This window comes from Buceros rhinoceros, unplaced genomic scaffold (genome assembly GCF_000710305.1).
Source record: "Buceros rhinoceros silvestris isolate BGI_N320 unplaced genomic scaffold, ASM71030v1 scaffold39606, whole genome shotgun sequence".
Classification (NCBI taxonomy): Eukaryota; Metazoa; Chordata; class Aves; order Bucerotiformes; family Bucerotidae; genus Buceros; species Buceros rhinoceros.
The window spans coordinates 6452-17195 of record NW_010416477.1 but is presented as its reverse complement, the minus strand read 5'-3'; the positions used below and the strand labels follow the sequence as shown (position 1 = coordinate 17195).

Genomic DNA, 10744 nt, shown 5'->3' with positions numbered 1-10744 from the left:
GCACGGTGACTGACTTCACAAAATAAGGCTGCTCGGTCAGTCTTATCAGAGCTGACTCCATTTGTGTTTGGTTATTCAGAGTACAGGATGGCTTCCAGAAGGTTGTAATCCATGAAGGCACCAACACCAAAGGAGACAGGCCATCCCACGGAAAAAGCTAATCAAGGGCCCCCTCAGTTACCATGTGACACTTGTTGAATTTGAGAGCATCACCAGTGGGAAAGATCTGAGTGAAACCAACGGTCATTGTGGAAAGGCCTTTACACTGCACTCAAAATCTGGAGACAGGTACCCACTGCAGGGGCATTGCCGTGCCGGTCATACTCGCTGGGCTTTATTCCTTGTTCAACTGGGCCAGTTAGGGGGAAAAAAGAAAAAGAAAAAAAATAAAAATGCAGCTTATGCTACTATGATAATTTGGCAATGATCTTTAGAGACAGATTTTTTTAAGGATAATTAGTAGGCATGAACAGGATTTATGTTAATGCTGAAACTTCAGTTTAGATAACAGATGCAGGGATGGGACGAGAAGTGTCATCCCTCAGCCAACAGACAGAAACTTTTCATTTCTCTGAACTGACACGGAGGGGAGATGAACTGGTGCCTCCTCACTTTCCCCCAATGCTAAAGGCAGAGAGATATGCTTCATGAGTTTGTTTTACACACAGACAATTCAGAACACGTTCTAGTAACGTTTCCCATAAACCCCTTACCAACAGCACAGTACTGAGATCAGTGCAACCAAATTTAAATGACAGTAAGGAATATTTACAACCACATTGTATTGTACCGAAATGGCACGATGGGACATTTCTGAAGTGCAAAGTTGGCTAAATTCTACACAGACACCGGGATCTGTCTTCTTGCTTAGTGTGAACCACTATCGTCATTCCAGACACATCACATATCCATGCTGAACACTTAAGCAACCAAACATTATCCTTAGGCTGACAGGCAAAACTCCGCTCCTGAATCCAGCGGGAGGCAGACGTTGGCATCCGAGGGCCAAATTTAGTCCCTTAGTTGTAGGAGTGTCACATGCAGGATGGAGATTAACTACTGTAAACCCAGGAACACAAAACATGAAGGGTATTTAAATACATGGAGGAAGGTATTTAAATAGAAATCTTAGAAAGAGCTTAACGGTGTGTTTTATAGCAGGTTAAAGACAATCACTACATCTTTAAAAGCACAAAATAGAGGGCCCAGCACTCCATATTTTATTTAGCTGCAGTTTTGTCCTACTTCAGACTGGGCACGAATTGTAAAAGACTACTTACACCAACAAGGTTTGCAGGCTGAGCCATGAGAGCCTCTAAAACCAGAGAGAGGCCACAAAACCCAGGCTCTTGCAGCATTAGAGTATTAAAAAGTCACCATTCAAAATACCTCATTCTTAAAGATGGTTAAAGGAATCACAATAGAAGGAACGCGGCTGCTAGGTTTCCAGATTAACTGAAACTCCCAAGCAATTCACCCCTATTGTTAAACATATTGGACAGTTAAACTACATATTATAATATTATTTACAATAATTCCTGCTACTACCTGGCAAAACCAAGGGCCAGCTGCTCACTGACTCACAGCTCTCTACACTTTGCAAACTAAACCGCCTCCATTTTCTTATTTTTGGGCAAAACTGATGTTTGCCACAGGAGTTTAACTACGAGGAGACAAAATTTGTCTTGAAAACCATCACGTTAGGTGAATTATTTCGTTCCGTTAGTCTGTTTTTAAACTCCTACACCACATTGATTGAAACAGCTATGGCTGTAAGAGGTTACAAAGCTCGGCTAAGGAATGCCATAACCTGACACGATCCACCTGGTTATGCCCCAAACTATTTACAGTGAACTTGATTCAAACCAACCACCTGGTTCGAGAAAGCATCCAAAGAATTGCAAGTTCATAAAATCATCTCTCCTAAGAAGTTGTCTGGGAACCATTTAGTCATGATCTGTTAAATTTCTTTTAAAGATATTCACGTACTGAAATACACCCATGGGCAAAAGCCTCATTGGAAATGAGTCCCAGGACCTCCACATGCATTAGCAAACAAGGGTAAGTCGGTGCCACAGCGTGTAGCAGATGAGAGGGAAAATGAGAGGAGCAGGGAAAAGGGAATCTAGTCTGCATAGGAAGAAGATTAATTAGTTACGTATTAACACACGCAGACACCTGGAAAACAAGGAGTGACTAAAAAAACATGATTATGAAACGGAGTTAACTGTATCTTCACCCTTAAAGGGGGCAGGGTAAGCAAATGTAGATGACTACAGCTGTAATAAGTTTTTAGAATTAAACTTAGCATAAACAAAGTAGCTCCATGCTCCATTCTGGCAAAACCTAAGTCTTTTAACTAGGTCTAAAAAGTCAGCTCATCAAGTTATCAACAGATCCGAGTAACTCTGCATAAAACATACCCCAGGTCCCTGTGCAGCATCAGAAGAAATGGATCAATTTTAGATATAAACTCTCCCTGATACTCGTTATCCTCTACCTGCCTGTTCCCTTGCAGAACAGAAGCTGATTTTACAGATATTTTTGTGTGCAGAACTGGTTGAAAGAAAAATCTGGAAGCACTGAGTTCTGCATTTGATGCATCCAGCCAGCATTAAGAGCCTCTTTGCAGCAACGAACTCTGTGGTTTGGTCCAGTATCTCAGGAAGAGTCTTGAGCTTCCTATTACCCCCCTCAACAGCTTTTGTTCCACAAGCCTTCAAGGAGCTACCTGCCCTCTAAGCTAAGTTACTCCGAGTCCCATGGAAGATTTCAAACACAAGTGCTGAACTACACCGCAGTGGACGAGGAACTGACCCAAACAGCACGAAGCAGGGAATGTGTTTACAGTATACATCATGATCAGCGCATATGCCATCATGTTTTGCTGAAACGGGAACATTTTCAGGCTGTTCAGTTTCTTTCTCAAGTGAAGCGAAGGGCAGCAGCTGGCACCCAGAGATGGCAAGGCCCCCACTTCAACACACGCATCATATTCTTTCGCATTTGCAGCAAAATTCAAAGCTGTGTTTTTGTTGACATGGGTGTTCTGCAGTGCTCAGCATTAGAAAATGTTACCACATTTTCCGCACTAGGCAGACATGGAAGACACAAGTTCTACAGAATACTTTCTTTCTTGATCCTGACTGGGCTTAGCTTTTGGCAAGTTCTCCTCATAAGGAGCTGATTTCAGAGCAGTACTGAAAATGCCAAGAAATAGCGCTGTTCACATATGGCATAGAGGAAGTCTAGAGCTTGGTTTTCCAGTTGTGCCATCAGCGTTTCAGCTCCTCTTTCCTCCCTGCTCTCCTAACAGCTCCTTAAGTACCCTACCCAGACGGAAACACAGCATCTTCGTTACAATTCCGTTACCTTATGCACGACAACTTCACGAATACTAGTGCCAGGAGATCTGAACTATCTGCAGCTCTCAAACTTACACATATTCCAGGATTCAAGAACTGTGAAGCCATGATACCGTGATGCGTTACTTTCAAACTACTTGCTGCATCACTTTCACATGCACTTTGACATTAGAGGATTGTAATTTAAGGAGAGAGAAGCTTAAGTACTTTACTGCAAATCCTGATACAAGAATGCTAATCTACAGAGGAAAGAACAGAGGCTAATTGTTTCAGAATACAAACTGTGCTCCATTTATGCAGAACTTGAGGTTTTCCAAGTTCTGTGGAAGTCCTGTGAAACACCATGGGGGCATTACAAACCAAACAGTGATTTTTTTTCTCTCATTACAATTAAGTGAATCAGAACATGACTGGGTGTTAATGAAAAAAATGAATAAATATAAACATTCATGCAAACTTCTGTTTGCAGAATTCAACATCATATAGCATCTAATTTAATGGAAAAATCCTCAAGTGTTACAATCATGAAACTTCCTTTGCTATCTGTGGCTAGGAACTAAACCCACAAAAAGCAACTCTCTAGAGGCACAATAGGAACATTTAAGCCCACTCATTCTATGACATTACACTAAACCAAAAATGAAGTCAGACATAAATAAACTCCTCCACATTCTCAAGCAAGATAGACACATACTAAAAAAAGTAAATTAAATTAGTCTTCTAAATTAAAAAAGAAGGATCAGAAAAAGGGAGATCAGAACTAAAGCCTCGGAGTCCAATTAAAACAGTTTCAAAGTGAATTGAAAGCACTTATGGCACTTAAGAAATCTGGCATCCACTGTCTTTTTGAGGCTTTATATCTGGTTCCTTCAGAGGTTTTACTTCGTCATCTGGTTTTGGTTTAGCCTGCAAACAAGAAGAAATAAAAACCCTAAATACCACAAGTAGAAACCACTGTGTCTGCATGGTATGTATGCACAGCTAAACTTACATATCTGAATCTAATAGTCCCCTCTCTTCTCAAGGCTGAAGGCTTTGAGCAAGCCTCAAGCGAGGGGAAAAAGCCAAATATTCTCTATTTCAGCAATCTTAAATTAGTTTTTTTCTAAAAAAGAATCTTGCAATAGCATTCACTCCTGTAACACTCCAGCACCTTACCTACATTAAAGAATCTCCTCCTATTTGGGACTTGGTAAAAAATTACTCCTAATTTGAGATGCTGACAGTGTGGCAGAGGTTGACTGACTTGCCTCCTGGCACAGCAGAGACCTGAGCCTGGGGGGTAGGTGGCCTTTGTCTACATCCTGCACTGAGCTGGGGAACGTTACAGAAAGGCAAGACAGTAACTCTGTATTATACACCGAATAAAGCTAATGGGAGAGAACAGTACACAGGATTGTCTTACAGTGTCATCCTTTGGCCTCTTGGTGAGATCAAATGCTGCAAGTGTTTCAGGAGTCCAGTGTGCGTTCAAGGCAGGAAATTCAAAAGGAACAGGCTCCACTAAGCCATAGTTTGCTTTCAGTTCCAGCTGGGGAGCCTCTGCTGGCACCTTCTGAAAATAGCTGTAACAGAACACAGCAACGTATTGAAAACACAGTGCCCTATCTCTGCAAGTCCTGCTTGCAGTTCTGAAGAAAAAACACTCCGGGTCTTCACAGCAGCAATCACTGCTGCTCTCTCCCCTTTCATTACGGCACCATCCAACACGCATTCTGTCAGCAAGATTGACAAGAATAAAAGCAATTCCTTCTTGGCATTTTTCATCCCCTAACAGCTGGCTGAGATTTCTCATACTTGATAACCATTTCTCCCAGCGCTTCAATAAGAAGAGCACCTTTTGTCCAAGACCACCTTCAAAATCCAAACGAGGATTTAAAATACTTCCGAGGAAGACGGAGAGGACAGTTCTACCCCTAAATTAGTCTTAACGTGCCACAGTGCGTAACAGCAACGACACTGCCACACCCACAAAGACTCGCTACAACACAAAGCCTGAAGGGGGGAGTGAATCCCCCCAGGCAAACCAAGAGCTGAACACTGACGAATACTGACACGTGCTACCTTCCTTCCTGCGCTGCGGCAGAGCTCTGTGGCAGGCACATCTCCACACAGCCACTGGTTATCTGGTTTCTCTTTCAAAGTCTGTTCCTAGAGGAACAGGGGGTTGTTGAAGTCTCCCGTAGCCTGTTGTGGAAAGCTATGACGACGGTTACAGGAACCAAAGCAAAGCAGAGAATTTCTTCTCCTATTTGTGGTTCAGCTTGAGGTACCTGACAAAACTTTTTGTTTAGTCAATTCCCCTATTATGTGGGTCTCTAAATATCATAAGAAAAGGAAATTACAAACCCATTATGGAATACTAAATCATAAGAGAAGGGGAGAGGAGAAAAACAGGAGCAAAATAATTCTAAAGCCAAACTAATCTTGCTATTTTAAGCCACTTCCAAACTCTTTTTGGAAGGAGCATTAACCAACAGAAAACCCTATTCACAACATTAATTTTACTTAGACTGGTAAAGCTCCTAGCATCCTAAGCACATTCTTCACTGAAGGCATGCCTGTGTTGTGACTTCCCTGCTAGCAAACCAGAATCAGCTACCAGCCTTCTCCGTCTCTCCTCTACCCTCTGTTGCCTACATGATCCCAGCAGCTGGCAAGAGGGCACTGAGCAACACAGCAACCACTGCAGGCTGAAGGACTTCCTCTCGTGCAGAGGAAATCTCTTCCACAAAGTGGCCGAGGAATGAAGGAAGAAAACCATTTAACCTCTCCAGCACATCAGACCAACCTACCCGGCTGAACTGGCACAGGACACAGACAGAGCGATAGCACAGACCCACAACGAATCTGCTAACAGAAAACGACAGAATTGCAAATTTATCTTTAGGTTATATGCCATGCCCAAAAGGAATGTAAGAACTGGAGAGTAAAATTTACCATCCCATCTTGAAATGAAGGCAAACGAAGTGGTAACAGTTCATATAGAGACCTGTACCAGCCACAAACTACTTACATGAATCCATTCTCTCTCTGGCATTTTTCTAGTGTGTTCTTAATCAAACTTCCTAATTTCCTAAAGAAGAGATGTCCAGAAGGTTTGGCAGTAGTCCCAGGCCCTTTGGTTTCTCCATATTCTTTGCACAATGCTTCAGCCTTGGCAAAAACTTTGCAAAAAGAAATGTAATAAAAATCATTTACATGACTGTTCTGATCTACAGTCCTTCAGTTTTAGGGGATACCACAATCAATTCAAGCTTCTTGCTTCACAGAAGCAAAAATAAACTAGCTCAAAGATGGCACTTCCAGCCAAGATTTACCACATCCAAAATGTGACCAGGGACAGGAAAAAACCCAGATGAACTTCCTGGGTAGGAGGAGGAAAAGCATTCTTAAATGCAACGATAAGCCCAAGAGCTGTGCCACACGGTAAGGAAAAAGAGGGTATGACAGTGTCCACACACAGCTGATGCCCAAAAATAAACACCACACAATATGGAGTGGGAAAAGAAGTGCTCTTCTCTGAACAGTGGGCACAGTAAGAAACATACTGTTTACTACTGCAAGTAATCCAACTTAGTTGGATTAACCCTAACCCAACTTAGGTTTTTCTTAATAAATTCTTTTAATTCATGTTTGAAATTAACATTAAGTTTCCAATTTGATGGTTTAAGCATTTTTTTTTTGTACATTGTGGTAAGGTTATGCAGGGCAGACCACTGGGGTAGTAATAGCTTTGAAGGGAGAAGGATGGGCAGAAGACCCTACGCTACTGCAAACTTCCCTTAATCTACTTTCCAAATGAATAGAAAGGAAGTTACTGAAACCTGTTTAAAACAAACAAAGGAAAGACATCAAGATTTACTTTTTAACATAAGACAGAGTAACCTCCAAAGCAGAAAAGGCTGCAGTAACTTGACGTACAGAAAATGTGATGACCAGACAATTGATTTTTACACTGTACTGCAGACAGTTCAAAGCCAATCTTTAACAGGCTGAGAAGCAAAGATTAAATTTTCTGCAGCACTGTTATGAAAGACAGCCCTTGGTAAGACAAAGAACAAATACAGTGGCTCTATGCAAGAGAGTGGTGGACTTTCATCAGGTGACAGATAAAAATTTTAAGTTTATGGGAGACCAAATAAACACAATACGCAAAATAAAACAGGCACGTCATCATCAGACTCTGTAATCCAGTCTCAATCACACTTACATTTTTCTGATTCCTGCAGAGATCTGATTGCTTCCCCACACTTATCACTTGCCAGTAAAGTCTGACCATGGTAGCAGTATGCCTAATGAGAGAGGACAAAACCATTACACCACCACTGGGTGCTTGCCACGCCAATTCACTTCCTTACATCAGAGTTGCATCCCTTTGAAGCTGCCGTTCCCCGCGGATAGCTGACAATTTGGGAATGCAAGTCAAAGCAGCGTTCACCGAACAACACAGTTCAACGTAAACAACGCGAGGGTGTAAGGAAGAAAGCTGTCTCCAGTCTAGCCAAGAGTAACTCTGAGCTTCAGGAAGGCTGTTTTACTAGTATATAGCCTAGTTCAAATTTCTCTCTTTCTCGCTGTATCAATGTCCAGCATTAAGCCCCATCACAGAAAGAGGATGAACCCAAATCAGGTTTACAAAGCAAGGGCTCTAAAAACTACAACTACCTGAAAACTCAAAAACCAAACCTGCAACAAACATCACTGAATCCAGGAGAGATGAGGTGTTCTGCTGCTTGCGATATTTTGCTGTAATCCAAATAACTGTTCCACCCCAAGAAGTCCCATGCCCTGACACTTAACGCTGTTTTCCAGTGAGAACTGAATTGCCTCTTTTCTATCAGGAGTTGTTGAGTTTCAGTACTACACACCGTGGGTAAAGGCGCAGTCCCATGACCTAAAACCTACCTTGCCCACCTTCCTTTAATGCCGGTTCTCACAGTATAGCAAGCATTACCTAGATCTACCATTGCCCATATTACAAAGACGAAAAAAAGTACCGTAGCTCTCAAACTTGCTAAGGCAAGCAGCTTTTAGCTACAGGTTCATGGTAAGAGAAAGACAGATGTGTTAATTGGGCCTTTGTTCTCAGTACGAAAGAGCCAGGTTTCAGGCTGTGGCAGGCTATGAGAAATAAACAGCAGATGGAGCAGCTGGTGATCCCAAGGCAACGCTGCGCTTGCTAAGAGATCAGACACGCGAAAAAAGGGACAGCACTTGAAATGGCACCTGATGCAGTTTCACTCAGGATCTTAAAAAAAGTGATTGGCTCTGAATTGTGCTTTGAATCAGATTGTGATGCAGCTAATGGAGGACAAATATGCTCTACCTGAACTGCTTCACTTAATGATACGTAAATTCCACACTGTGGTAGTTCCACTTAGCTCGATAAAAGCACTTCAAATGCCACTGACACTGCACAATCTCTCTTCCCAGCAAGGAAAGAAAGTCTGGGCAATACTCAGCCCCCATTCCCTATCCAGCCCCAGACAACAATAAAAACCGTGACTGCTTTCAATCGAAGTACTTACATACGCCATATAGAAACAGGTCTTCAAGTTTAAGTACTTCCTCCATTTACCTGCATAGGCTGGATCCAAACTGGATAATGTTTTATCTGTGAACACAAATGTAGTTCTTTAAGATATGCCCGAAAGAAAAAAAAACAAAAAAGCCAAAAAAAAAACCCCACACACACACTTAAAGACCAGAATTCTTATACTTCGCAATAGATCCTAGCTGTAAGGTTGGCAGAAACAAGCAACACGTATTACTCCTGAAAAGGCAAAGACAATCTATGAGAAAAAACCAAATATACGGAGTTTACTGAGCTGTCGTACAATTGTCCCCAAAACCCCTGAAAGTGCTGCTCTCTAAGTTTGGAAGGCTAACTCTCCTAAGTATTTTTAGGCAGCATTTCAAAGCTTGTTCCTCATTTAATTTCAAGTAGTGACCTATAAAAGCCTATGTATGTTACATCATTCCACCTCTTATATTGACTCTGCTATTTTTGCCCTTTTCTCACTTGCCTCAGTAAGCCCACAGACCAGCTTACTCATCTGGAAGGATGTACAAAATTAAACACACTACACACTTTACAGTCTACATCATAATTTGCTGCCCAAAGGCAGCTGAAACACACTCAATTTACATAAAGCCACTTGTTTGCTGCGATTACATATTCTCAAGACATTACTCTGCCTTCTATCTCCCCTTACTAACATTTCCTACTCTTAACTACAGAAGATTCCCACTAAACTAAAAGGCCTTGTATCTGTTACGCTGATAACTGAAGCCTTAAATGTGCTAAATAGAAGAAGTTAAACATACAAAGCATATCCACTGAGAAACAGCGCTAATATCGCAATGGGCGGGCGGGTGAAGTACGTCTGCTGGCCAGAACGCAGAAACCAGGTCACTAAGGACACAAAACAAGACACTTACCAGCTTTTTGGTAGAAGTTAGCTGTTTCATAAGCAAGAGCAGCTATTAGCCCTGGATTGTGTTTCAGCTCAATAGCCCGAGCAATTGTCACTGGAAAAAAAATTCCACCCCACAGTATTAAAGTTTAATTGAAAATGTCACATCACATCAGCAGAAGCATTTAATGTTTTAAAACCCTTGCACAAGCAGAAAACAAATATGGTGCGGTCAAGCAAACTGCTGATTAAAGACAGATCATTTCTTGGATAGAAGGATTTCAAATTAACAGAAAAGCTGAAGGAAGACTAGCCTGAACACTAGAGAGTAAACAGAAGCTGTGAGTATTTTAAAGTAAAGGAATGGGGAACTCATGTCAGGCAAGCGTGGTGGAGACTGCGTGAAAGGAAAGAAAAAAAAAGAGAGGAGGAATGTCACACCCAAGTTCTTCCAAAGTGGTTACATTTGAAAAATCAGACTGATTTTTGGCATTTTTCTCCTATAATTATAACTTACATTTCTTTAAAAGCCACCCGCCCCACTAAGCCACAGTACTTCAAGAGAAGAAAAAAAATGGCATTTCTGCCAAGCAGACTTCCCAAGGCATCAAAGTCACCCACAAAACCTGTCATTTCCCGTCCCCGACAAAGGTGTGTTTGAAGATACCTTCTTGAGCTTCAGCTTGGCACTGTATGATGTAAGAGTCTATAAGTCGAGCTTCTAAATCTCTTCCCTTTTCTACAGGTGTAATCAATTTTGGAATGTGATTTTCCTAAGTAAAAAGGATGTCTCAAAGTTAGTTTAGGCTTAATACCACTGCTGCCAATGCAAAGCAAGTCCCTTACTCCTAAACGGATGGCACACTCAGTGAAGTGAGGTGAAGTCCCGGGACAGCTGGCTGCACTGTTGCATGTGCTACTTGGACAGACAGACAGGTCAATCTTCCACTGCCACAGGGA

At 41.8% G+C, this 10744-nt stretch overlaps 1 protein-coding gene across 2 annotated transcripts in view; it reads right to left on the bottom strand.

Moving 5' to 3' along the window:
• Positions 1-3637: 3637 nt before the first annotated feature.
• Positions 3638-10744, bottom strand: part of BROX (BRO1 domain and CAAX motif containing) — a 12507-nt gene continuing 5400 nt past the window's right edge. Inside the window, exons 6-12 of one of the 2 annotated variants that reach the window (XM_010137808.1) lie at positions 10452-10557; positions 9810-9899; positions 8897-8982; positions 7579-7660; positions 6382-6532; positions 4771-4930; positions 3638-4271 (exon numbers count right to left, since the gene is read on the bottom strand). In XM_010137808.1, coding sequence (XP_010136110.1) covers positions 4185-4271; positions 4771-4930; positions 6382-6532; positions 7579-7660; positions 8897-8982; positions 9810-9899; positions 10452-10557 — 762 coding nt within the window. In that variant the 3' untranslated portion in view covers positions 3638-4184. The remainder of the gene's footprint in view (positions 4272-4770; positions 4931-6381; positions 6533-7578; positions 7661-8896; positions 8983-9809; positions 9900-10451; positions 10558-10744) is intronic. The other variant, XM_010137809.1, reaches the window with a different exon arrangement.